The sequence below is a fragment of the Molothrus aeneus genome, chromosome 5 (genome assembly GCF_037042795.1).
Source record: "Molothrus aeneus isolate 106 chromosome 5, BPBGC_Maene_1.0, whole genome shotgun sequence".
Lineage (NCBI taxonomy): Eukaryota > Metazoa > Chordata > Aves > Passeriformes > Icteridae > Molothrus > Molothrus aeneus.
In genome coordinates this window covers 19,759,639-19,785,481 of record NC_089650.1, presented here as the reverse complement: position 1 = coordinate 19,785,481, position 25,843 = coordinate 19,759,639, and the positions used below count along the sequence as shown (strand labels likewise).

The following is a 25,843-nucleotide window of genomic DNA, read 5'->3' as shown; positions in this document are numbered from 1 at the left end:
GCTGGCATTACAGGAATATCAGCACAGGGGTTTGGTATTGTTGCCACAGAGGGGCAGGAGATGGTGTCACGGTCTGGCCACCTTTGCTCTACCCCACTGCAGAGCAGTATGGGGTACAGGCTGCTGCTGGTGGGGCATGTGGGCTGAGGGAAACACTCTCCATGGAGGGAAGCAGAAACAAGTGAGAAATCCTGGCCTCTAAGTCAGAGCATGATAGCAAGGAACTCATATTGCGTGTAAATCTAATTAAGTACCAGTAATGAGTTTCTGACCTAGCTAGGCACAAGATGGTTCAGGCATGACTCTTGGACCTCCTGTTGTAGAACAATTCATGACCAGGTCTGCATGGCGCTTTTGCCTCTCAGTGGGTCCTGCTCCTCCTACAAAAGGCACAGCTTCACCAATATTTGGGGGAAATGGAGCACAAAGCCAGAGGACTGAGTTTTCCCATTGCTGGCATGCTGGTGGGATCTCCTCTCTGAGTCAGAGCTGCCCCCTCTCCCCCACTTCTCCTTCTGGAAGGTGTTTAATGCCATAAAAGAAAGGCTGGCACTCTCACCTTCAGCACATCTTCACAAAGCTGAGGGCTGGTTTTGAAGAAAAAGTATGTACTTCAACTGGAACACTGGTTCAAGGGCCTTTGCCGAGCTGGAGGCTCACACCCATCACTAAGAGGAGAGGGTTCAACAGGTGCCATCTGCTCGTGTGCCAAATAACACAGCATAATTAAAGAGCACAACATTTTCTAGAGGAGGAAATGTCAAAAACCACTGATGGGATCATAAACTCAGAAAGAGGTTTAAAGGGGGAGGGAAACTGGTCCAAAACACCCTGCTATCAAAACTGCAGAAGCACTGTGAGAGGGGTCTTGGGGCTGCTGGCCAAGGCAGGAGAAACGTGAGAGGATGAACAAGGATGGAAACAGCCTGGCCGCTGATGTAGGCTATTGGCAAAACACCCATCTCCTCCGGAGCCCGGAAACCCAGCCCACGTTGAAACTGTGTGTAAATCCTCTCCAGAAAAGCAGGAACAAAGGGGACACCAGGAGATGCTTGATCAGGGCCTTCGGTGCTGCCCTCCTCATCTCTGCCAAATGATGCTGGCATGATCCTAATCCCAGCCATGTGCATGTCCCCAGGATGTGGATCTGTCACTTCTGGAACAGGAGAATGAGGGGATCCCAGTGGCAGAGCTTCTGCAGGGTGAACTCCTCTCTCCCAGAGGTTCACAGCCAGTTAGGCAGACCTGGGGGCACACAGGAAAACTTGGTAGAATTTTCCCAAACCTTTTAAAATCTTCCAGCAAATGCCTCCACTATAAGGCTCTTCAGGAAACAAAGGCATTATGGAGAGATTAGAAACTGGATGGGAGACACAAATGAAGAGCAGAAATAAATATTTGATTTCCATCCTGCCCTGGCTCTCTGCAGGAAGCAATGTCTGCTTCTTACCCGTCTGAGGAGGACGAAAGCAAGATGAGACCATTTCTTTTCAGTAAGCTGAGCCTTGCAAGAGCTACAAACCTGCAACAGGGCTTAAAAGGTAGAGGAGATGACAAATCAATAGCTTTGCTGGCTGCAAGAAGTAATTACAATGACTTACACATATTGCTTGCTTCTAAATTAACCAGGAGCACTCAGGAGTAGCCCCATGTCTCTCTAAGGGCAGCTGGCTGGAAAACAACATGTTGTGCACAGAAGAGATGAGGAACAACAAAGTCAGCCTTGAGGGAAAGAGGAGGGTAAGGAAGGAAATATTTAACAGTGGTGTGGAGAAGGCAGATACTTCAGCTGGTTGGCTGTGTTATACCCAGACATCCAGGATAGGGGGGAAAGGAGGAGGGCACCAAGAGCTGGGCAGTGCAGGGCAGGGGCACAGCTGGGCTGTGGCAGCTCAGCAGGAGCTGGCACAAGAGGAGACGGTGTGGGAGACAGGCAGGTGTGATGGATGCCGCCCACGTGCTGTCCTCTATCTCCCTGCCAAGGGGCTGTAAGCACGTTTCAAGGAGAGGAAAGGAACTGCCATTTCCTTTCCTAAACTGCAGAACTCGCTGCTGCAGGGCTTTCTGCTAGCCAGGGACTCAGCCAGACTCATATACCACCCAGCCCATACTCCCAAAGGGGTTTGTCTGGCAGTGAAGAAGTCCAAGTTGAACATGGCAATGGGAAACCTTCAGGCCTGATGGTGTTTGAAAACTGTGTTTGGAAAGAAAATGCTGGCATTTATGAACCCCTCTAGCCCCTGCCCCTCTTTCCAGAGGGCACCACTGGCCATTCCCAGGGACATGGGCAATCCTGGAACCCCCCACGTGAGTGGGCTTTGGGGATCTCCTGTGCTCCCCAATACCTGCAACCTCAGCTGAGTTTGCATGTCACAGCTCCCTGCAGTGTGTCAACCTCCTGGTGCCCTCAAACGAGGCCAAGCCAGCCAATACTTGTCCCCAGGAGGTGACTTCCAAAGTCCCCACTACCTGCTCAGCAATGGGGTGCTGCCTAATTGCCTCCTTTCACCTTCCTGTCCTGCTGGGAGCCTCCCTTGCTCCCTCCCAGAGCCAGGAAGGCTCATTAAGACTTGTGCAGTGCTCGCACAGGGAATGCGCCACAATTCCGGAGCATCTGGCACAGGAACAGCCCCCACACGGCTGCTAGTGCTGCAGCAACAGACCTTACTAACAGTAGCTGATGTTACTAGAGGTAGTAGCTACGGGAACACGTGGGGCACTGTGTTTTCCAGCAGACCAGGGGATCAGGCTGTCCCAAAGCGAGCTGCTCTGTCCTCTGGCACAGAAGCTGCCACCCAGTCCTGCACACCAGTGTCCCCATCTCTGCCTTCCCTCAGCTCAGCATGCTGGCGGTTCTGATCCTAGCAAAATGTGGTTTCAGCATTCCCACAGAGCCTCCTGAGAGCTGCCTCCACCCCATCCTGGGGCAGCTGCCCCCAGCCTTGGCCCTCAGTTATTTTCCAAGGTGCTGTGGAGCAGTGCCCAGTCCCTGGGCTGTGCTGGCAGGCTGGACAGCAAGCTCCAGCCCCCCTGCTTTACCACACAGAGGAGGTGGGGCATGGCAGAGCCTGTGCCCACAGGGACAATGGGGAAGTCCCCAAACCTGGCTGGAAACAGGTCAGAAAAGAAAGAAAAGAAGGCTGTCCTCCACCTGATGAAGAGCCAGCCTGCTGTCTGGTTAATGAAGATGACTAAAAGAAAGCATGAGGCTGTATATTTACTACATATATGTATATTTTGCAGCCAATGGTTACTTTTCTGTGCTCAGCTAAGGAGTACAACACACCCTCATGTCAGAAGGTAAAAAGTAAAGGTACTTTGTTTCAATGCATTTCACTGTGGCTGCTGAAAGCAAAGGGATTGAAAGAGTTTCCACCTCTGATTAGTGGCAAATAAGGCATGACCAGCCAGAGCAAAGCAACAATTCCAGCTCCCTACAGACCCACAGGGGTGAATTGAACCCTTGCTCTGGACTTGCTTTCACCTACAGAAGGGTACCTCCTCCACTAGTACTGGAAGTTAAAGATCAGGTGACGTGCTGTCTGTGCCATCAGAGCCAGCAGCAAAAAGAGCAGTACATGTAACCTTTGTTGGCTCAACAAGGCTCCCACTGGCTTGCAGTTATACAGAGGCAGCCTGTGGAAACCCTGCACTTGGGGGTCCAGAAACCAACTGCTCACATTTTGTTAAGCCACGGTAGGTGGAGGCAGGCCAGCAGAACGCTCTCCTTTCTCAGGAGGCATCTCTGTCTTGCAGCCCCACTGTATCACCCACCACAATCACAAAGACATGGCTTTTCCTATCTTTGGCCCAGTGCAGTTTTTGTTTGGCCGTTTTCCTTTAGCTTCTCACCTAGGAGCCACTGATGAATAACCCTCACAAGCAGTCCCCACATTCCCTGAGGGCAACACTCCTGGGGGTCACACTGATCAGAACCAAAACAGGTTTAATTGAACCCAGAATCACACAGACAAGCGTGCTCTGCCCTGCACATGCACACAAACACCCCAGCTCACACTCACTTGCTGCTTGGTAGTAAAAGTGGGTGAACTACACAGGGATTAAAGCATTAAAAAAACCACAGCAAGAATACGGTGCTTGAAAGAGCCGTGTCCCTGGAGAGATTAGAGTAGCTGCCTGGAGATAAAGTAATGATGATGGAAAGATCTTCTTCCTCACAGAGATTCTCTTCCTAATTATCTTGTCTGAAAAGAAAAAATGATGATCTCCCAGCTTTTATCTGTCTCTTGACAATTTTAGCTCTGTTGCAAGAGGCCCAAAAGAGGAAGGAGAAGGAATTAGCCCAGGAGGCAGAAATGGTAGGAGAACGAGTGACACAGGAGGCAGTGCTTCATTTTTGTCACCACCAGCAGTGACAGAAAAGGAAAATATAAATGATTACTGCAGCTTTGTCTTCCCAAGCCCAAAGGCAGCTTCCCTGCCCCCAGCACTGCTCTGTCAGGCAAAGGACAGCCAGGAGGTCGGATTCACTGCTGAACCTGTGGAAGAGATTAACAAGGTGCTGTTCTCCCCTGATCACAGGGCAGAGCTTGGTGCTACAGGGAGGGAAGAGGACTCCTGAGCTGGCAGGGGCAGGAAAGTGCCCAGATTGTTCCTCTCTCACTCTTTTCCTTCTCAAACAGCTGGAAAGCAAATTCTTCCTTCAGCAGGCAGCGAGCAGCAAGAACGTTTCAAGCACATACCAGCCACAAGCACCACATGAAAAATCAGACCCATGAGCCACTCTGCAAGACCAGGATGGCCACTGATGGAAAACCAAGCATCACACCCAGCAGCTGGGGCTTTGCACAGGAGAAGTCTTTCCCTTGGTATTATCCTGGAGCTTGCTGCTTCTCCATCCTTGTTAATTTCAGACGAATGCAACCCTAGACCTCCCTGAAAACTGTTTAAGACCTGGTTTAGAGGCAATCCATGTTTGGCTAGCAGGGTGCAGAGACAGCAGAGGTTTTGTAGCAAGCCCAGAGCCAAGAAAAACCTCAAAACAAATAGATATTACAAGCATAAAGCTACAAAGGGCGGGAGGGAGGCAATTTTCTCCGTGGGGGATGGAGGCTGGTGCTACAGGAGCTGTTTGCAAACTCATGATTCATCCCCACAGCATCACTTTCTCCTTCTTTACACTCCTGTTGACATGCAAACATGAGCTGTTGCCACTCCCACACAATGAGAACTGCATCCAGTTCTGGAACCCCCAGCTCAGGAAGGACTTTGAGGTGCTGGGGCATGTCCAGAGAAGGGCAAGGGAGCTGGTGAAGGGTCTGGAGCACAAATCCTGCGAGGGGCAGCTGAGAGAGCTGGGATTGCTCAGCCTGGAGAGGAGGAGGCTCAGGCACCTGATCACTCCCCAGTTCCCTGAAGGACGCTGTGGCCAAATGGGGGTCAGCCTCTTCTCCAAGCAACCAGACAGGACAAGAGCACACAGTCACAAGCTGCACCAGGGAGGTTCAGGCTGGACATTGGCAGGAAATTTTTCACAGAAAGTGATTAGACATGGGAATGGGCTGCCCAGGGAGGTGGTGGAGCCTCCTCCGTCCCTGGAGGTGTTTAAGGAAAGGCTGGAGGTGGCATTCAGTGCCAGGGTGTGGCTGACATGGCAGCGTTCGGTCACAGGCCGGACCATGATCTCAGAGGGCTTCCTAACCTGATCTGTGGTTAAAAAAAAAAACAACAAAACAACGAAAATTTCCCCAAATCGCTCCTTGTTCTTATATTTATCCTAGTTTTTTAAAAGAAAAAATACCTAGAACTAGGTCCCTCAGGGGTTTTAAGTCAGAAAGACACGAAGCTGCCAGACGCCAGCGGGGGGCCGGGGGCGCGGCACAGCACAGGCGCTCCGCGGCCACCCCTCCGCCGCCAGCGCCCCAAGGCCCCGCGCGGCGGCCGGCAGGGAGACAGCCAATCAGACGCGCCGAGCAGCACAGCCCGTCCAATGGAGGCAGAGGGGGCGGGACTTCCCGCGCCGGTTGCTATGACAAGCGCGGCTCTTCCTTAGCAACGGCGCTGGGCCGCGGCGGCCGCGCAGGTGAGGCCGCGCCCGCAGCTCCGCGGGCCCGCTCCGTGCCGCTGGCCGAGCTCTGCCTCCGCCGGGACGAGGGTGGCGGGGCCCCTTCGGGCGTGCGGCCCGCTCGGGCCGCGTTCCGCTGCCTCGCACCCTCGGACTGTGGCCGCGGGCACGCCCTGGGCTGGGGGTGGGTATTGAAGGGGCTCTCGGGGGTGGCGCCGGCCGGGCGGGCGGGGGCTCTGTCCTGCGGAGGTCGGGGTTTGGGTGCTACGGCCCCCGTCTGACGGCTGGTGGTCTGACTCGGTGCTTTAGCCAACAGCTCTCTGTATGTGTCATACGTGATTGGTGTGTCGCCTGGCACCGTGCTGGTTTCGTTTTCCTTTTAATATCAGCTCACCCTTGCTCCCCTGGGTAGGAGAGGAAGATGCTTTGTTCTGGGGGAAAGAGGGAAAGAGCCAGAGGGAGGACGGCTGTGAAATGCTCTGAATCTGTCGGTCAGTACTGTGCCTCTGCGTTGCCCGGGTGGAGGTAGGCTGGTAATGAGGCCCTGAGGCACGTCCAGAGTTTTCCCATATGGCCCTCCCCAGCTGACACATGCTCCGGGATCTGAGGAGCAAGTGCACAAACGAGACCGAGATGTTCCTGTTAAACATTTCTGTCCAGACGAGTGCGCAGATTCTGTGCCTAAAATACTCCTACCCTTCTCTTGTCATGTGCAGTTTGAAATTACTGCAGATAATAGTGTCCTGGGAAATCCTTTTGGAATTAATCAAGAGTGGTAGCAGCTGATATAGTGTTCTCTTGTCCTCTCCTGAAAGCTGTACCTTGGCTCAGCTCTTCCCTCAAGCTCCACTGGTGCTTCTGGGAAGTGCTGTGCTCCTCACTTATGGAAAAAGATACAGTTTAATAATTTGTTTGCATTAATGGTCTATGAGCTGAGACTCTCAGGGGGGGTGTGAAGGTGCTGTTGAGGAAATGGCAAGTGAGTGAGATAGCATTATGTTCTCGTAACAGTTTCATTTGCCTTGTGTTTTAATTGAAAGCCATCTGTCTCTTGCCCATGTTTGTTTTTGTTGAAGCAGTGTCCTCTAGGCCAAGAAGCGACTCCTCCTGCTGAAGAGAGGAACACAAAGCCCTGTTCCTCTCAGCTGGCTGTGCCACAGCACTTTGCTGAACTCCAGGTAGCCCCTCTGCCCCTTCCTGGAGTCTCTGTGGAAGGACCATGGAAGAAGCTGAGGAGGAAAAAAAGGACGAGGCTGATTATAAAAGGCTTCACAGTTTTCCTCTGATTAGGGTATGGAGGGAGATGGATTGTACATTTACCAGTGTCAGAGATGTGAAAATCTGTCTTCATTCTAACTGTCCTTCTCCTGCTGTCTAGCTATTGTGAGAACATGTAGTGCTGGTCCTGTGGAGAGATCCTGGTTGTCACTGCTGCTTTCTCCCTGTCCTTGATCTCTCCTGGGGAAATCTAATAGCTCCAGTGTTCCCCATGACAGCCCGAGGAAGCCTGGGGCAAAGTGATCCATCAAACAGATTGAGAGCATACCACCTTTGGAGCCCTCTCTTGTGTTTTGGATGCAGCTTGCTTTTTGTCCTGGAGAAGCTGGAGCAAAAGATCTTGCTAGCCAGCCAGATAGCAGCAGCAGAAGAAAAGGCTGTGTAATTTAGATTTCTTTGTTACTCATATAGCAATAATTAAGAACTGTAGTGGAAACAGTGTTAGTGTGCTTCCCCTTTATCTTATAGCAGAAAAACTGGCAAATGTCTTGATTTCCTTCTTTAAGCTGTGCTTACACAGTGCTAATTTTCATGTAGGTCAAGAAGAATTCCTCACTGGCTGGAGGAATGGTTCACTTACAGTGCAATAAACCTTTTCAGGTTTACTCCATCTAAGCCCCTGATAGAGCCAGTGCAGAAGTTAGAGCAACTTACTGCTGTTGTGTGTGCAGCTCTGATTGTTGTGCTTAGCTGTCTGTCTGTCTCATTGCCCTTGGCAGCACTCGGACATGCCGGAGGAGATGCGCGTGGAGACCATGGAGCTGTGCGTCACAGCCTGTGAGAAGCACGCCACCAACAATGAGGTACCAGCCACCTCCCAGAACGGGCAGCCTGCTGATGCTGCAGGGGCAGGGATAGGGGTGTAGGGCAGAGCAGAGTCAGGTCCTGGCATCCTGTTACTCTCTGCACTGAGCTGGGGTAGAAGGAGGCAAAGAGCTTGGCTAGATCTCAGATTCAGTTCCCTTGCTCTGCAAGATCTAGAATAGCACTTTGCAGAGATAAGTAGTGGTGCTGGCTCCCAGACCTTGCCTCCTTGCTTATCCTGCCTTCCTGGGACATGCTTCCACTCTGTTCATAAAATGCCCTGTGTCCTGAGGGCTTGGTTCAGAACTGCTTGGAGTCTCCTGTTTTGGGGATGAGTACATGGAAGTCTGTTAAGTATTCCCTCTTGGCTTTAGGACCAACGATCAAGGGAATACATACCTTGCTTCATGGGCAGGGCACCGCCTGTCACTGAACAATTTTCCTCTCACCTTTTTTAGGATCAAGCAGGGTGTGATCTGGGAGAAGCAAGCCTTTTAAAAGCCAGCCTACTTTCAGTGTTTTGGTAATTAGCTGGAGAAAAAAAAAAGGACTCCTGTAAAAATAGCTGCAGCTTAGTGACCTGAATCTGCTCTCATGGTCACTGCAACCAGTATAACTCCAGCAGCATCTGAAGCAGAGATCTTGCTTCAGACTGTGAACTAGAGAAGTGATGCAGTTCTAGCTGCTGGGCTGGAGGCTGCTGAGACCAGTTCTACCCTTGGGTTTACCTCTGGGGAGCTCCCAAGTCCTGCGGTGCGGCTGCTATACCTGTTGCCCATGGCATGAGTAGTCTTAAAGGGAGGAGAAGATTAGGGGGATGTTTGCATAAAACCTCTCTGGTTGCTTTGTCTCACCCTATGCTGTCTTCCTTAACATTCTCCAGAGCGCTGCCAAGATGATCAAAGAGACCATGGACAAGAAATTTGGGTCCTCCTGGCATGTGGTGATTGGGGAAGGTTTTGGCTTTGAGATCACTCACGAGGTGAAGAACCTGCTGTACATGTTCTTTGGTGGCAGCCTGGCCGTGTGCGTCTGGAAGTGCTCCTGACCCCTGGCCAGGTCCCAGACTTGCTTGAATACAAGAGATTTCTTCCTGCTTTTGACAAGTTTTGTATGATCTGGAGGTGGGGCTTTATTTTTAATACTTAAATGTCAAGATTTCTTTTTTTCATACTGATGTAACAGTTCTGTGGGATACGTAAAGCTGGTGCGTGTGTGTGTGTGTATAATCTTGCTAAACTGTCCTATCCTTGCTTGTGGGATTTCTCATCTGTCTGGCTCTTTCCTTGGTGTTTGAGCTGGAGCAGGAGGGAAGTGAGGAATAGGTAATCTCACAACACACTGCACAGCAGCACTAGCAGGGGGAAGCAAAAGCAAGAAGGTGCCATCTAGCCCTATGTTTCTTTTAACTCCCCTTTATTCCACATAGTTTTCCTCTCTGCTTTCTCAACTACCATGCAGTATGGCTCTGACCAGCACCTGTCTTTCCTCTCTCTGGATGCTGCTTGTACATTCTTCCTTTCTTCTGAGATGTCTGCTCAGACCTGACAGCACCAAGGGTCTCCCTTCAGGCTATCTGTGGAGGTGTGAGCCGCAGGGAAGCAGTCCCAGCTTGCCCTTCCCTGCTGTCTTGGGAGGGTACAACAGCTGAGCTGCTGGGGTGTAGGAGGTTGCTATGCAAACTGCCCCCTCCTTTCTCACCCACAGCAACTGAGACAGCATGAAAACACAGGCGGCTGACGATGCCTGGGGAGTGGGTGAGAGCTCTTTTTAAGGCTCAGATGTCTCCCTGTCAGTTCCTGGGGGTGTTGCAAGTGCTGTGTACTTTCAGCATCTTGTTTGGAGGCTGACAGAGAAAGGAGGCTCCATGTGAAATATAACTTGGTCATCAGAAGCCTAATGTCTTTCTGGACTTGCATTCTTTTAGCCTGTTTCATTTTTGAAAGCTGTTGGTGTTGGAGGATTGAATGAGCGTAACTATGTTACATGTATGGCGTATTTATAAAACCTGGGGAACTGTGTTTTTACAATAAAAGTTTAGTAAAATGTCTTTGCGTGCGTTTATGTTGGCAAAGTAGTTCAAGAAACATGGAAATGAGTAAGCCATGGTGTAGCACAGGCAGAGGCCAGTGACAGAGTTCCATCCTGCTGGTTTCCTGTGTGACTCTCATCCTCCCTGTTCAATTCCTTTTACCAGTGCAAGCCACCATGGTGAGGAGGGTTGCTGGGCCTGTGGTGCTGCTGGCCATGTCCCTCTGTCCTGTTTGACAGGCAGCTGTCTAAGCAGTAGCAGCAAGGGAATGTAACTCTGTCTGCTGCCTCAGCTCTGACTTTTGGAGTCTCATATTTGTAGCTTCCTTAATTTTCAGATTTCCCCTCAGAATGTTGCAAGCTGACATCTCTAGTCCATAGTTAAGTCTGAAGGATCTTTCTGCATTAATGCCTGTGGTTGATCAACTTGGTCTTACAATTCCTTTTGTTCTTTTTTCTGAACCTCAAGTGTTATGCTGGAGATGTCCTTTCTCAATTTCATTGTGTCAGGGGGCCAGGAACTGGAGTAATATGAAGACAACTAAGAATTATTTCAAATTTGGACCATCTGTGCTTGGCTGGGCCAGGGTAGGTTGGTACCATGATTCCTGCCCCATGATCAGGATTGCTGTGCTGTGTGAAATCCTCTGAGCTGTCTCATCGTGCGGTTGCTCTGTGTCTCTCCAGTTGGCTGCTTTTATGTGAAGATAGTGCTATTGACAATACTTTCTACAGCTGGCAGGTAGAAAAGATTATTTCCTCTTCTGCAACTTTCTGTCTCTTCTAAATCCAGATCAACAGGTAAAGTCTTTGAAATGCCCCATGCTGGAGTGGGATGATCCCTTCAGCCGTACCACGGTCACTTTAATTGTGCCTCTTTCACGCTAATGAATAATTAACTGCTCTGTGCATATGCACAGGCACACTGGTCATGGGCATCTCTGCAGGGTTGTGGTGACCTGCAGATGACCACAGGGAGCTGCTGACATCAGCACACAGTCTCTTGGACTTGCTGCCTGTTTATCTTCTTGGCCACCAGCTGATCAAAGCTGATGTCTCCGTGACCTGCATTGGCAACAAGGGAAGGGTAAATGCTCCCCAGCCTTCTCAAAGCCTGAGTGTGCAAACAGATTGAGGTGAGCTAGGTGTGAATGTGCAGCAAGTCAGCTCCCACACTGCCATTCTCACCAGGTAAGTGCAAGGTGGCTCACAGGAGAGTGGCAGGCTATTTTTATTCATAAGGGTAACAGCTTTCCTACAGGAAGTCACCTTGAGGCAAACCCTTGTTAGCTGATTTGCATTCTTGTCATTGGCATTGTACCTGAAAGCACAAGCCTCAGCCTCCCAAAATGTGGCTGTGTGTCAGAGCCCCAGCCCTGAGGCAAGTGTTCAATCAGATCCATTGTCCTGCCTGTTGCACATTGAGCCATGCTTTGCTGGCCCTTGTGTGTTAGAAAAAAGATTTTCATCTTCCTTTTGTTGTGGAGCTGGAACATCTTTGGGCATACCTGTAATTTTCACAGGAGTAAGGTTTATGGATGAGAAGTGGAACCTTGTCCTGTGTTTTCCCACAAGAGACCCCTCTGTGGCTGATGAACCTGCTGGATCCAGTCCAAAGGAGGCCATGAAGATGATCAGAGGGCTGAAGAACCTTTGTGATGAAGACAGGCTGAGAGGGTTGGAGTTGTTCAGCCTGGAGAAGGCTCTGGAGTGCCCTTATACCAGGACCTAAAGGATGTCAACAGGAAAGCTGGAGAGGGACTTTTTGGCAGGGCCTGTTGTGATAGGACAAGGGTTAGAGGTTGGAAACTAAAAGAGGCTTGTTCTAGATTGGATATAGGGAAGAGAAGAAGTCTTTTAGAATAGGGGTGGTGAAACACTGGAACAGGTTGCCTAGAGAGGTGATGGGTGCCCAACCCCTGGAAGCATTCAGGGATAGGTTGGATGAGGCTCTGAGCAATACCATCTAGTTCAAGGTGCCCCTGGTCATTGCAAGGACTTTGGACTGGATGACCTCTAAAGGTCCCTTCCAACCCAAACTATCATTCTATGAGGCTTTGGAGCCTCTAAGGCCTCTCTACTTTTTACTATAAAACTGCTCTCAGTTGCTGGAGGATTTTTTCCCTTATGGATTTTCAGAGGAAAGCTGGGAAAGTTGGCAACGGTTTGCTTGCTATTGTTTCCCTCTCATTTCTTGCCCCCCTGCATATTGCTGCCATTTCCTGTCAAAGCATCAGGCTGAGTCAGATGTAGAAAATGAGATGAAAAACGCAGGGTGATGGATGGGTGGCAGCCAAAATGACACTTTCTATCCACCCGTCCCCTAAAGCTGCGATAGCGGCTCAGAGGCTGTGCCTCATGACTTCATCCCTCCCTGCTGAGGGGAGATGGGAACATCATTATCAGCTGCCGATGAGTCCTGATTTGGAGCCAGCAGTGAAAATGTCCTCGGATGTAGGGCTCCTCCTCCGCCCCAAGGGTGACTTGAACCTGCTGAGAAGATGGAGGAAGAACTGAAGGGGGGAGATGAGAAGAAAGAGGTGCAAATTCAGCCCCATCTCTATGATGATGTCATGGCAACAAGTCAGGTGATCAGGGCAGACTTTGAAGGTCTCCAGCCCTTCTCTGTTGCTGCAGGCTCACGTCTGACTCGCTGAAAAATCTTTTGGTCAATATTTAATGCCAGCATTCAAGTGCTAAGGGTGGCAAATGTCTCACCTAAGCCCCCTGCCTTTGCTTTTCAATGGGATGCTAAATCAGGGTGAGGAGGCAGGATTGCAAGTTTCATTATCTGGGAATGGGACTAACAGTCAGTAGGGTGGCTTCAGCCCATAAGATCCCTATGCTCATCTGACTCCAGGACATGAGAAGGATGTTTCTGTCCCCTCCAGCACAGTTTGGAGCTGGTTTGGAGCACTGGAATGAGGAGTCTGCTTCTCTTCAGGGCTGGCTCTGGATTAATGAAACCTGTGGCCCTGCTCTGGGAGCCGAGCCCAGCTCCTTTGATGCGATCAGTTAGTACAGGGAGTTGGTGTTTTTGTTGGTTGGTTGCTGTTTTTCTGAGCCATGACCTAATGATCCCGTGTTCCAGCTACAGCCCCTCCTAGGGGCCTTCTCTCTGAAACGTGTGTCCGGACTGAATTCAGCAAACTTCCCGGAGCAAGACGCTGTGTTCCTCCACGCAGGGAAGCCATCTGCTCCCCTCCACCAGCTCCTTCTGCGGGGCTTCGAGCTCGCCAGCCGGGCTGGAAATCTCTCCTCCTCCTCGCTTGCCCCGGCTCTCCTCGGCCATCTTGCCAGCAGAAGGCTGGGGAACGCGGGGCTGGCTGAATCTGGGGCGGCGATGGTGTCAGCCGGAGGCGGTTTCCAGGCAACTGTCGCGCCGTGGGACACGCGAGCCAGGAACACCGGGGACAGCGCGTTCCCAGCGCGCCGCCTGGGAGGGGACCGGGACACGCACGGAAGGGGCCGGCACAGCACCGTGCGGAGAGGGCAGCGCTGGCATGGCAGCAGAGGAGGGGGTCTCCAGAATAGCCCCCTGATCATCGTACCCTCCCTGGCTGGGAGTGAGCATTTCCAAGCTGGCTGCTGGTCCATCTCGCGACAAGGAAGAATTACATGATGTACGGGATTTCACATGCCTTCTGCATCCTTTGCAAGAGCAAAGAGAAAATAAACATCGTGCCAGACTGTAGCACAGCCCCCAGACTTATTGCAGGTGGTCCTGTGCTTGTCTGTCCCTTATCAAAGTCATGAACCATTTTTGTGCACGCATCCCAGCTCTGTGTCCCTGGGTGGCTCTGCAAAAGTGAATTTCTTGTAAAAAGAAATGCTCTTCCCTTCCACAAGCTGCCAGATCTCCCCAGCACTTGGTGGGTCCCACTGCTCCTCTGTGCCAATGCCCAAGGCAGTGTCCCCACTCCTGCTTGCCTGCCTCCCCTACCTCCTTTAGAGGCCCTGGGAACATCCTTGCTCCTGAAACTCACCTGGTAGCCCTTCCTTACACTGCCAGTCCAGCATTTCCCCTTGCAGCAATGTTGATACTCACATCCGCTTCATTTATCCAATTTGAGTGAGTTTTGAAAGGGGGCTTGAGTGCAACTGATTTTCAATAGATGAGGGAGGGTGATAAAATTGATATGGCCAAGCAGTGGGAAAAAAATTCTGGATCCTGAGAGTGCAGCTATGATGAACATTGAGAATGGGACTACATAGTACTTGGCAGGGTGTGAGCTGCAGAGGGGCAGAACCATTTTAATGCCCTGTATTCAAAGAAACGTTCTGCAGCCCTGTGCAGGTGACAGCACAGAAAGACAGGACAGTGGGGAGTCATCTGCAGCCATTGCTGTCCCTGAGCCAGCATTGCAGCTATTGATTTGGAACTTGCCCCGTTCACTCTAACCTTGGCAGTGCCAGCTTGACCCTTATCAGCTCTGATAAACCCTGCCACAACCTCCTGTCCCATCCTGGTGGTGTCACACTGTGAGGTGCCGTGGTGGCATATCTTTCCTGCCACTCTGCCCGTGCACCAGTTGGTCTTTTGCTGGGATGCTCTGAATCCAGGAAACCTCTCTTCTATTTTTGCACAGAGGCTGCAGCCACACCAGCATTTTTAACCTTGTGTTTGTGTCCATCCTTGCTGAGTGTTTTGTGTGGAAGGATGCGGTGGCGGCTGCAAATGTTTCTCCAGAGGAAACTTAAAATCAGCTTTCTCTTTCTTCTGTTCTTGGCCCTTCTCGTGCACCTGGTGGTGGATTTTGCTTTCCCCACAACCCACAGGTCCTGTGGCTGCAATACTAAAGCATCAAAAGCTGTGGGTGTCCTGTCAGGCAGCCCCATGCCGGCTGGCCTCAAAAAGCTGAGCCTGCGTATCCTTCAGGATTTCAGTGGAAGCAACGGCTCCTTGGAGAAAAGTTCCCAGCCAGAGAGAGCGGGGCTGCACGTAAGGGCTGGAGAGCCAGGGGTCCAACAGCAGCATGAAGAGGTGAATGCAGGGTGGACCAAGGGATCAAAGCTGGCAGCACTCTTCGAGCATCCTCTTTACAACACCCCAGTCCCAGAGGTGACTGAGAAAGACAAGCTGTTTGTCGTCAACCCCATGGAGAAGTTCAGCCTGCACAACAGTGGGAGTGACGAATGGTGAGGAGCAAACTCAGCCCTATCTTGCATTTGGGGGATATGTGAGTTTCAGGGAACAAGCAGCAGGGACCAAACTACCAAAGTAGTTTCCTTCTGTAGATCAACATCCTACCCTGGAGGGGCTCCCCTTACTGAGCATGCTCTTCTCATATCTCAAATCCTCTCCTAGCCCTGAATTGTTGGGCTGCTACCCATAAGCTTGTAGCACGAAGCAAAGCTGAAGGAGACTCTTGAATTATTCATTGTATTACGGATATCTATTTGGTGATCTCCTCAGCTCCTTCCCTTTCCCAATGCAGACTAGTCCTTAGTATCTCACTCTGTATACGAGGAAGTCTCCACTCCAGATTTCTTACCAGTTTTATCCCCCTCTCTTGGGATGTTGGAGATACAAAGCTTGCAATTTAGGTTACCTCTAACCACGAGACCATTCCTGTCCTGCATTTTGCAGGATATTTCCTGACCTTGTTAGGCTCGGCCGTATGGTGAGCTCACTGCTGACAGCTGTCTATTTTTATCTTTGGACTACTAACCTCTAATTAGAAGGGAAGATATTAAAAGCTTTAGCATTGTAACACATAGCAGCTTCCTTACAGAAAGTGCACCTTCCAAAAGTGGCGCCTGCCAGAACTGGGAGAGAATAAAACCTAGCTTAAGAGCTGGTTTCCACAAATGGGCATTTGCCTTATCTCTGAGGACCACCTTGGGTCTGGTTTGATGAAATCAGTGCACAGTCTGTGTTTCCCTAGAGAGAGACATGGATTTGGGTAACAGATGCCTTGGGCTAACTGTCCCATTGGAGTGCCAGTGTGTGCTAGCACAGAGGTGGGGCAGACTACCCCTGGGGCTCCCTTGAATGCCAGCAAACTGCAAATTTCCAGGATGCACACAGGCAGGGATAGTGCTAACCCAAACTTATCTCCCTGGGGAAACCCACCCAAGGGGAATGGGCTGTTGAGGATGGGAGTTCAGGTCAGTGCTGGGGATGGCTGGGAAGCCCATGCTTCTCCACCCTTGTTCAGTGTACACACGTGTGTCCCCAGGAAGCACATGGAGGAGTGTAGCAGACTGTACTCCTGGGAGCCAATCCCTTAGGGAAAAACTATGAGATGATCAGTTCCACTGGGGAAATAAATGCATGGATGAGGGAAACAGGATCAACCCAGGGATTTTCCATGGGGGATGGAGGGAAGACACTGTTTCCAATCCAGCCATGCTGGTGGGTCTTGCTGGCCACCAACTTTGGGTGGGATCTACCAGATGCCAAGAGCCCCATGAAGGCCATATGGGGCAGGGAGTTCTGCCACCATGAAACCTGGAACCAATCCAGGCCTTGCTCTGGCCTTTCTCCCCACCTCACCCTCCATGCACTGGCTCTCAGGAAGGGCCCGGGGACACGGGAGCCATCCTGTCCCAACTAAAATCTGTCATTGTTGTTGGGCTGGTGGTGGCTGTCGGGCTGCAGGGTCAGCAGCAGTAAAGCCGAGGCGCTCCTCCCGACAGGGAAGACAGCCTATGACACCTACCCCACGTGGCTCAAATTCCACATCGGCATCAACCGCTATGAGCTGTACCCCCGCCGGGACCCCTTGCTGCCCACGCTGCTCCGGGATCTGGCCACACAGAGGATCGTCAGCTCGGGTACCACCTACCTGCCCCACCCCTGCCCGCACCCTGCCCCGCGGCCTGCTGCCCGCCTCCCTCATCCCCGTGTGCCTCCTTTCAGTCCAGAAGTCCGGCGGGACCCAGCTCAAGCTCATCATGACGTTCCCAAACTATGGGCAGGCCCTCTTCAAGCCCATGAAGTGAGTAGAGCCTGGAACAACCCTATACCTCACCCACACGGTCCCCTTAGGTAGCAAGAAGTGGTCAGAAGGGACCGTGGAGGGAGAAATGGAGAAATGCTTCATGTGCTGCCTCAGTTCAGCTCCTCTGTCCCAAAACTGAGGCGAGCAGAATGGTCCCGTTTCCCTTGCCTTCCCTGACAGAGCTCGCTGCAAACTGGATGCAGCTTGTGATGGGGTAGTGACCTCCAGTGGTGGAAAGAAGAAAGTGGTCCATGAGGACCATCCAGGAGCCTCCAGTCCATGAGGGCTTCCCCACTCCTTGAGCTGGGAGCCTGGATAGGGGGCTTGGAGCCACGCACCCATCAGGAAGTGACTGGAGGAGACTGGGTTTGGCTGTGTCTCCAGTGTCACAAGGGAACACAAGGTGGTTTGGAACTAATCCCATGCTTGGAGTGACCCCACCCACGATGATTGCCCCCACTGTCCCCCTGTCTCTCCAGGCAGACCCGGGACCAGGAGACCCCCATTGATTTCTTCTACTTCTCAGACTTTGAGCGGCACAATGCAGAGATTGCCGCCTTCCACCTCGACAGGTGAGCATAAGCTTTGCATCCAAGCCTGCCCTCCCATACTGGTAAAGCACCAGAGAAACTCCTCCTTCCTCCCACCTCTCATTCCTCGGTTGTGAGGGATACCTGTGTCTCCTGTCAGTTTTAATAACTCGCTGTTATTAAACCAGCTGAGGTCAGTAAGAAATAGTTTCAAGTTCTATGTTTCAGGATCCTGGATTTCCGGCGAATCCCCCCAGTTTCTGGCCGTTTGGTCAATATAACAAAGGAAATTCGGGATATCACCACAGACAAGAAACTGGCCAAGACTTTCTTCATCTCCCCAGGTGAGCTTTCATGCTCTCTGTCCTCTCCTGTGGCCACCTGGATGGAGTTCACCTGGTGCTGGCTGCTGCTGCCCTGGCTTCCTCCACACTCAGACAAACTATCCTACTGGGGACTGTTCCAGCTCCCATGGGTGCCCTGCCACAGGCAGGCTCCTCACAGCCTCCCTTGCCATTGCTTTGCTGGTGGCACATGGCCAGAGTGCATGGAGCATCCTTCCCTGGCTGTTTGCTGGACCGCTCTGCCCAGGGGTGCCTTCCCGTTCTTTGTCAACCTTTGTTTTGTCTCCTGGCCAGCGGGAAACATCTGCTTCTACGGGGAGTGCTCCTACTACTGCTCCACGGAGCACGCCCTCTGTGGCAAACCCGACCGGCTGGAGGGCTCCATGGCTGCCCTACTCCCCGACAAGACCCTGGCCAAGCGCCGCTCCTGGCGTAGCCCCTGGCGCCGCTCCTACCACAAGAGCAAGAAGGCTGAGTGAGATGGGGCATGGGGGGTGTGAGGACATGGGCCAGCAGAGCCGTGGGATGGGAGTGGGCTTATCCACAGCCACCCTCATGGCCCCATTGGCCTCCCTGGCCTCTGCCACCAGGTGGGAGCTGAACCCCAACTACTGCGCTCAAGTGCGAGAGACGCCGCCCTACGACAGGGGCCATCGCCTCCTCGACCTCATCGACATGGCAATCCTCGATTTCCTCATGGGTGAGCCCCTCCGTGCCTCTGCTGAGGGCTCTGGAGGTCCCTCAGGACCTAGAGGCCCAAATGGCTCCATGTCCCGTGGTACTGTGCCCTGCGAGATTTGTTGGCCAAACTGTTGTTCAGGCTGCAGTGAGCCGCAGTCTTACAATGAGAGCACAGGGCTGTGCCACTAGGGCATTTCCCAGGCAGAAGCTGAAAGTCAAGAGATTCCAGGGAGATCCCAGCTGAATACCCTGGACATGAGAAGCACCTTCCAGCATGCTCTCACATGCAGCCCCTGGAGAGCCAGAGGTGGAGATGGTGCTGTCCAGGGCTCTTGCTGCCTCTCCTGTCCCTGGGCCACTTCTTCCTCCCTGCGCTGTCCCCTCACCAGCATCTGACAGGGAGAGTTTCCCATCTCCTCATTCCTGACCACCCAACCATGCCTTTGCCATTACTTCTGCTCCATTTGCCACTGTAGTCCCTCTGTGGGGCTGCTGGGATGAGAAGGGGAGGCTGTGAGGTCTCTACTCAGTTCCCCTGCGTGGCCATGGCCACCAGATGGACAAGTTAGAGGTGCCTCCAACCCTTTTCCCCGGGCTCTGGATTTCAGTCTCACCAGAAGAGTGCTCCGTGTCTTTGCTCCCATCTTCCAGCCCACAACCTGATGCCAAATTTGTTGGCCTGCCACAGGAAACATGGACCGGCACCACTATGAGACCTTTGAGAAATTTGGGAATGACACTTTCCTGCTCCACCTGGACAATGGTCGCGGGTAAAGCTGGAGAGTAGGGGCGAACAATCACAGCAAAGAGGTGGGGGGAGACCCTCCAGTCTTGCCAAAATGCCACCCTGACACATCCTTATGGGCTTCTCTCCCCGTCCAGCTTCGGCACACACTCCCGCGATGAACCGTCCATCCTGGCCCCCCTCCAGCAATGCTGCAGGTAAGGGGCTGCCCCCATCCCGGATCTGCTGCTGGGGAGAGGCTCCTCCTATTGAGAGCTCTCCCTCCTCATCTCCGGCAGCATCAAGAAGTCGACTTACCTGCGGCTGCAGCTGCTGGCCACCCAGCCCTACCGGCTGAGTGACGTGCTGCGGGAGGCGCTGGCCGCAGATCCGCTGGCCCCCGTCCTGGCTGAGCCTCACCTGCAGGCGCTGGACCGGCGCCTGGGGAAGGTGCTGCTGGCGGTGGGACACTGCCTGGCCAGGGCAGCCCACCAGGAAAAGGTGCTGGTGGATGATGTGGGGTCGTGGGTGTGAGGGGGGCTGAGTACCGTGCTGGATTGGGCTGTTGTGGGGTGCTGCCGAGGGTGATGTGGGGATCAATGTGCAGCTCTGATTCTGGGCAGCCTCAGCTTTTGGTGGTGCCGGAGCTGGTGGCGTGATGAACCAGGAAAGCAGGTTGTAAGGATAAGTGGGACAGGGAATTTAAATAAAAAGGTTGGCCTAGTGGAGAAGACACGAGCAGTGATCTTCCCCACCAAGGCTGCTTTCCCAGCCCTGGCCTGTCCTTGCATGCCTGGACATGTCACTTCAGCCCTCCAAAGCCTTTTAGGAAAGGGTAGGGATTTTTCCTGCCTTTCCCCAGCAAGAACTGCCAAACTGGAACAGCTGCCCCCCCCCCTTCTGCCCCACCCCCAGCACAGTGATGCCCTGGTAACCCCCAAAAAGGGAGCTGACACTCCCCACTGCTGCTGTGGTGAAAATGAGGCAGAAGCTCCCAGCTACACACCACTTATCTTTGCCCCAGTCTTCCCACACCCACTCAAAAACTCCCATGGCTCTGACATCACCACCTCCTCCACAAGACCAGGGATGCAGCAAGGACAAACCCCACTCCCCTGAACATCTTCCCAAATTCCCCAGGAACTGCCACTGACTCCCTTCACACCCAAAAATGTGGCTCCTGAGGAGGGGACGGATTGACCTGGGGCTGTGCACCCTACTTAGTGCCTGGTGGCTCAGCACCCAGCTTATCCCCTGAGCCTCCCAGGGGGGTTAATCCACGCAGGGTTACGTCAGCTGGAGCAGGTGCCATTGTGACAGCCACTGCCAGCGTACCCAGGTTGGGACACGGGATTGCCATCTGCATGGCCAGAGATAAAGGTGCCACTGGGGCGGGGAGATGTCCTCTGTCCCAGCCAGACACTTGCAAAGGGATGGGAAGCCACGAGAGGGGGTGAAAAAGGGCAGCTGGCACAGTGGGAGATGGAGCTGGAAAAGCTAAGCAGAGATTTTGGCTGGAACAAAAAATGGGCTCAAAAGGCAGGGAAAAAAAAAAGAAAAGGGAGACAAAGAGGATCTGTCTGCGTTACACAACGGGGCTGAGGATGCTGAATCGGGGTTTGTTGCGGTGTGCCCCCCCAGTGCTGACAGCACGTCCTCCTGCTACTGCCCTGGCTTGTGCCCCAAAGCCCAGCACACAGAGGAAAAGGTTTCAGGGCTGTTTTGCAATAGGTTACTTCTCTTCTGCCGGCTTTGTAGTATTTTAACTCTTTCTATAAATACTTTTGTGCTCCATATCCAAGCCCAGGGGGACCATTCCTGCCCACAGAAATAGTCTGAACATCCACGTCCACGCACAGGTGGCCAGTTGCCCTGACTCTCAGAGCTCCCCCAGGCAAATCTTTTTCCGAGGCGCCGTCAGATTTGAAACGCGAGGTGTGTGTGTGTGGGGGGGGTGGCTGTTTTTTCCAACCGGCTGAGTTTGCACAAGGTCCGTTCAAGGTCCCATGGGAGCAGCCCGGTTTGGCTCGCACGCCCCTGACGAGGCTGCCCAGCCGCCCGTGGGGAAGAGCGGCGGCAGCGGGGTGTCTGCGGCCCGGGGAGCAGCAGAACACGCCCGCCCAGTCGGGGCGGCGTGGGCACACGGGTGTCGAGCGGGGCTGCCCACGCCCCAGGGATAGGTTCGGCCGTGTCGCCGGGACGGGTGGTGCGTGGGGTGCGGGGATTTCTCACCCCCACCGGGACCAGCAAACCAGCCACCCCAGAAAAGCCCAAACGGGGCTGGGGTGCAGCCCTGCACCTGCGAGCTCCCATTTTCGGCGGGCATCACCCACGCCCTTGGCCGGCAGCGTGGGCTGGCTGCTGCCCGTGCTGGGCACGGCGGAGGAGCCCCAGGGCTGAGGTGTTTGGGGACCAGGTCCCCGTGGGCAGCAGAGTGCGGCTGGGCCCTCATCATCGGCCCCCACAAAATGATGAAAATAAATGAAATTAAAAGAATATGCCTGTGGCGGTGATAATAATAAATAGGCAACAGCGATGATGATAAAGAAGAGGTCCCCAGAGGCCGGGGGAGCGGTGGCTGCCCCCCTCTCCGCGGCGGCGGCGGGCGGGGCGGGGCGGCGGCGGGGGTGTCCGGGGGGAGGGCGGGAGGCGGGTGCCGCCTTCCCCCGCAAAACAAAAGGGAGCGGCGGCGGCGGCGGCGAGAGCGGCCGGGAAGGACGGAGGGGATCGTTCCCCGCTGCGCGGCACGGGCCGGTGCGTTTGCGACGGGGACGGCGCGGCTGGGGCAAAGGCGGGGGCAAAGGCGGGAGCTTGCGGGCCGGCCGGCTGGCTCCGTACCGGGCCTCGGGGGGTAATGTGTCGGGCCGGGGGCGCGGAGGGGCCGGGGGCAGCCGCTCCACGCGCGGGAAAGGAGGCGAAGGGGTTTTTCGGCCTGTACGGGAGCGGCTCCATCCCGGGACACCCCACGGCCGCCAGCTCGGGACGGCGTTCGGTGTGGGGCGGGAGCCCTGCCTCAGGGGCGGGGTCCCCGCCAGTGGGATCCCGCTGGGTGCGTCCCTCCGGGGACCCTGCCACTGACACTTCCCTCTCCCGCCCGCCCTCTCCCCACCCCCAGGTGAGCCGAGCTCCCCTCCTGTTGCCGCCATGTCCCGCCGCAGCCAGCGCCTTGTCACCAGCCGCTATTACCCCGGGGACGATGATGCCACGACCAGCGGCAGCAGCACATCTCTGCTGGGTGGGACACAGCTCCCCTTCAAGGAGACCACCGGCAGGTTAGTGGGGGGCACGAGTGGGGGCTTCCCCCTGCCCAAATCTGACACGGGCGGGGCATTCCATCCCACACCAGGGACCGGGCACCTTCCTGCGTGGGCTGTGGGGATAGCTCGCGAAAGGAGCGTGACGGTGAGCCCGGCGCGCTCCGGCATGGCCGCCTCGGCACTGTGGCACTGGCCGTGCCCCTGCTCCGGCCAAAGCCCCGCGCTCCCGGCGCAGGCTCCTCTGCGTCCCCGGGCCCGGCACGGGAGCCCGCCGTGGGTGGCCGGGTGCCAGCCCCAGCCGCAGCTGGATGGCGACAGGGAGGAGGGAGGGAGGAGGGAGGTGCGCTGCGAGTGCCGGCCGGAAAACCGCAGCGGTGCGAACGGAAGCGATGCCCGGGACGGGCGGGAGGCCTCTGTGAAGCACAGGCTGCAGCCTCCGAAAGCTGCCGCCATCCGGTGTGGAGGGAAGCGATGCTGGTCGAGGGATTGGGGTGAATTCCCCATTTCCCCCCATGAGTGCACTGTGACTCCCCCCCCCCCCCCCACCTTGTAAGAACACATGTGTGATGAGCCTGTTCTCGCCTCCCGCAGGACGATCAGGAGGAAATCCAGTAGCACAAAGCGCCTCTCTCCCGCCCCCAGCACCCAAACCTCCTACTATAGCGAGTCCATGATGAGCGAATCCTACCTGGGGGGCAGCCGGGGCCTCGCTGCCCTGGGCAGCTCCATGCTGGATGATGACCTGGACAGCAGCACGTACTGGGGTGAGCCTTCCCGCGCTCCTAGGGCAGCTCGGGACCTCCCTGGACACTGGAGAGTGTTGGGGCAACTGCCCAGGCTGGCTGACTGGGTTTCCCCTTGTGGAAGTGATGGTGGGCGATTTCTCATTGGAACTCTGTGTTTTGGGGCAGGTGGAGAGCTCTCCACCAGGAGGAGAAGAGGCACAGGGGACACCGAGTCCAGTAAGATCAATGGGGTGCTGGAGAGCAAGACATACGACACCTACACATCTTCATCTGGGTACTCCTCGGAGGACGACTACGCTGGTAGGGATGCACTAGTCTGTCTGTAGTGGCAGGAATGCAGGGGAGGCATCCCCAGGGGGACCAGCCCAGGGCCTGGCTACAGCCAGTGTGCTGCCAATTTCCTCTAGATGCCACCCCCAGTGCAAAGCCTTTGCTGTGGGCAATGCACCGAGATGCTGTCTGCATTGGTGACTTGCTGCTTCCTTTCCAGGTCACTGTTACTCAGGCCAGAGTAGCTCCGGGTCAGGTCTGAGAACTGCAGCCTCCCGGGTGGGCTCCTTCCTCTGGCAGGTGTTCACCTCCCCAGGTGAGTGGAGGGCTGACAGGGGCACTTCTCGCAGCAGTGTTCCTCCCAGTCAGCATTTCTACTCTCCAGCTGCTGTGTCTGCTATCCCCTGTTTGGGTGGAGGGGTTTTATCCCCTTGTGGTGCCACCCTTGGGCATGGAGGGGACATCTCTCAGGACTCTTCCTGAGGCTTGTTTTTTCTCCTGGCAGTTCGGTTTGTGGGGTGGCTGTTCTCAGGGCTGGTAGGGGCCTGGCGCCGCCTCACCGGCACAGCTTCCCACCTGGACAGCGTCCCCTTCTCCAGGTGAGTGTGCTGGGGGGACACCAGCATGGGGAAAACCTGCAGGACCCTGGAAATGGGAGGCACCTTGAGGGTGGTGGGTGTCTTTGCTTTCCCCCTGGCTCCCATCCAAAGGTGATGGAAGGTGGCTGCAGTCCTAAGGCACCTCTCTTTTCTCCATGCTCCAGGCGCTACCCACGTCTGAAGAGGTCCCTGCTGCTGCTGCTGCTCCTCCTGCTCCTCGCTGCTGCCGCCTACGGTGAGCCACCTCCCCTGATGTGTTGCCCTGAGATCTAGGGCAGTGCAGAGCATCCCACTGCCATGGCTAGGGGATGGGCTGGCCTGGAGCCAGTGTCTCCTGGTAGTCCCTGGAGATGCTGATGGCTGAGCCTCTGCATGTCCACCCTGTCCACTACTGTGGCCCATTACCAGCCTGTGGTTTTGACCATCTCATCCTTCTGTGCTCAGGAGCTTGGTACTTCTACCCATACGGGCTGTCGACACTCAGCCTGCCTTCCTTCCCGTGGTGGGGAGCTGGAAAGCTTTCTTCCTCCTCTGACCTTCCTGGGGCAGGGGACCTGACCACGCTGGACCAGGTAAGCAAAGGCACTATGGTGGTCCAGGTGGGATGAGTGCCTTGCAGGGAGAGCTGGGACGGTGTGATCCATGGCTGAACAATTGCTTCCAGGGTGTGAGGAATGGTGGAGAACGGGGCAGATGATGGCTCCACACTGGCTCCCCCAGCTTGTGGCCATCTCACTCTTGGGGTGTCCCTGGGATGGAGCAGGGGGACCATCTGCCTTCTCCTGGGAAGCAACAGATGAATAAGATGCCACTGACTCTAGGGAATGGGTGGTCAGGGTCCCCTTTCCCAGGGGTCCTGTGGAGCAGTCACTTCCCTGGGGGGCTGCATCACACCCTGTTTCTGTCACTGCAGGGGGGACACCGACTCCTGGCTCGCTTCCAGTCCCTGGAGAAGCGCTTTGAGGCACTGGAGGCCGAGCTGTCGCGGTGGGAGCTGCGTCATGGGGCGGCAGCAGTGACAGCAGGGGGAGAGCCCCCCCCAGGGGACATCCTTGCGCTGCTGGAGGGGCTGGTGAGCCGCCGGGATGCGGGGCTGAAGGACCATCTCCGCTCCGACATGGCCAACCAGCTCCAGGTGAGTGACATGGCACTGCAGGGAGATGGGCGTGGGCAGGACCAGGCTCTGATATTCCACCCTGTTCCCCATCCTTCAGGGCGAGCTGGATGTGCTCCGGGCCCAGGTGCAAAGGGATTTAGACGGGCGCCTGGGCAAGATGGCACAAGCTTCCCGGGTAAGCAGAGGAAGGTGTGGTGGTACCTGGACAGGACACCCTCAGCAGTGGCGTCACAGGTCTCACCCCTTCCCTTTTCCCGGCAGGAGATGGAAGCGCGCTTGCTGGAGCTGAACTCGGAGTGGCAGAGGTAACGCTGGCTGTAGGGCAGGCAGGTAGCTGGGTGAATTCCCCTCAGCCAGGCTTAGGAGGGATTTGCAGGCCTGGCTGGGGACAAAGGAGAGATCAAGAGGTGTAGTCTGGGGGGGAAAGGAAGGAAGGATACATAAGTGGGGTCTGTGGGAGCCAGCACTGTGCCCTTCTGGCCAAAATGGC

General features: G+C 54.7%; 3 protein-coding genes across 8 annotated transcripts in view; all 3 read left to right on the top strand.

The window, feature by feature from the left end:
- The first annotated feature begins 5,982 nt into the window (after nt 1-5,982).
- DNAL4 (dynein axonemal light chain 4) lies at nt 5,983-10,157 on the top strand. 5 transcript variants are annotated; one of them, XM_066549680.1, is made up of 4 exons: nt 5,983-6,043; nt 7,105-7,316; nt 8,023-8,106; nt 8,991-10,157. In XM_066549680.1, the coding sequence occupies exons 2-4, from the start codon at nt 7,245-7,247 to the stop codon at nt 9,153-9,155; spliced, it is 321 nt and encodes a 106-aa protein (XP_066405777.1). In that variant the 5' UTR covers nt 5,983-6,043; nt 7,105-7,244; the 3' UTR covers nt 9,156-10,157. The 5 variants fall into 5 exon arrangements, with proteins under 5 accessions (XP_066405777.1, XP_066405778.1, XP_066405776.1 ...); XM_066549681.1 differs by having other exon boundaries at nt 5,991-6,043; nt 7,102-7,316; XM_066549679.1 differs by lacking the exon at nt 5,983-6,043 and adding an exon at nt 6,056-6,209.
- Nucleotides 10,158-14,798: 4,641 nt separating this feature from the next.
- Nucleotides 14,799-19,898, top strand: LOC136556879 (extracellular serine/threonine protein kinase FAM20C-like). Its single transcript, XM_066550295.1, has 10 exons — nt 14,799-15,277; nt 16,743-16,918; nt 17,004-17,082; nt 17,565-17,657; nt 17,844-17,959; nt 18,254-18,434; nt 18,550-18,659; nt 19,329-19,410; nt 19,523-19,582; nt 19,664-19,898. Exons 1-10 carry the CDS (start codon nt 14,799-14,801, stop codon nt 19,896-19,898), a joined length of 1,611 nt encoding a protein of 536 aa, XP_066406392.1.
- Nucleotides 19,899-22,014: 2,116 nt separating this feature from the next.
- Nucleotides 22,015-25,843, top strand: part of SUN2 (Sad1 and UNC84 domain containing 2) — a 13,067-nt gene continuing 9,238 nt past the window's right edge. For both annotated transcript variants that reach the window (XR_010783725.1, XM_066550500.1), the window contains exons 1-11: nt 22,015-22,118; nt 22,480-22,636; nt 23,213-23,385; nt 23,533-23,667; nt 23,858-23,953; nt 24,143-24,236; nt 24,401-24,471; nt 24,681-24,808; nt 25,150-25,371; nt 25,451-25,528; nt 25,615-25,658. Coding sequence is in view for 1 of the 2 variants with exons in the window: in XM_066550500.1 (XP_066406597.1) it covers nt 22,509-22,636; nt 23,213-23,385; nt 23,533-23,667; nt 23,858-23,953; nt 24,143-24,236; nt 24,401-24,471; nt 24,681-24,808; nt 25,150-25,371; nt 25,451-25,528; nt 25,615-25,658 (1,169 nt within the window). In the remaining variant the exon portion in view is untranslated. The remainder of the gene's footprint in view (nt 22,119-22,479; nt 22,637-23,212; nt 23,386-23,532; nt 23,668-23,857; nt 23,954-24,142; nt 24,237-24,400; nt 24,472-24,680; nt 24,809-25,149; nt 25,372-25,450; nt 25,529-25,614; nt 25,659-25,843) is intronic.

What these genes read in the sequence shown, in the direction of transcription:
- DNAL4 (XM_066549680.1), top strand. Translation starts at nt 7,245, where the DNA reads ATGGAAGAAGCTGAGGAGGAAAAAAAGGACGAGGCTGATTATAAAAGG. An exon ending in ACAGTTTTCCTCTGATTAGG is followed by an intron (nt 7,317 to 8,022) that starts GTATGGAGGGAG and finishes TGCCCTTGGCAG; the next exon opens with CACTCGGACATGCCGGAGGA. An exon ending in AGCACGCCACCAACAATGAG is followed by an intron (nt 8,107 to 8,990) that starts GTACCAGCCACC and finishes AACATTCTCCAG; the next exon opens with AGCGCTGCCAAGATGATCAA.
- LOC136556879 (XM_066550295.1), top strand. Translation starts at nt 14,799, where the DNA reads ATGCGGTGGCGGCTGCAAATGTTTCTCCAGAGGAAACTTAAAATCAGC. An exon ending in ACAGAGGATCGTCAGCTCGG is followed by an intron (nt 16,919 to 17,003) that starts GTACCACCTACC and finishes GCCTCCTTTCAG; the next exon opens with TCCAGAAGTCCGGCGGGACC. An exon ending in GCCCTCTTCAAGCCCATGAA is followed by an intron (nt 17,083 to 17,564) that starts GTGAGTAGAGCC and finishes CTGTCTCTCCAG; the next exon opens with GCAGACCCGGGACCAGGAGA.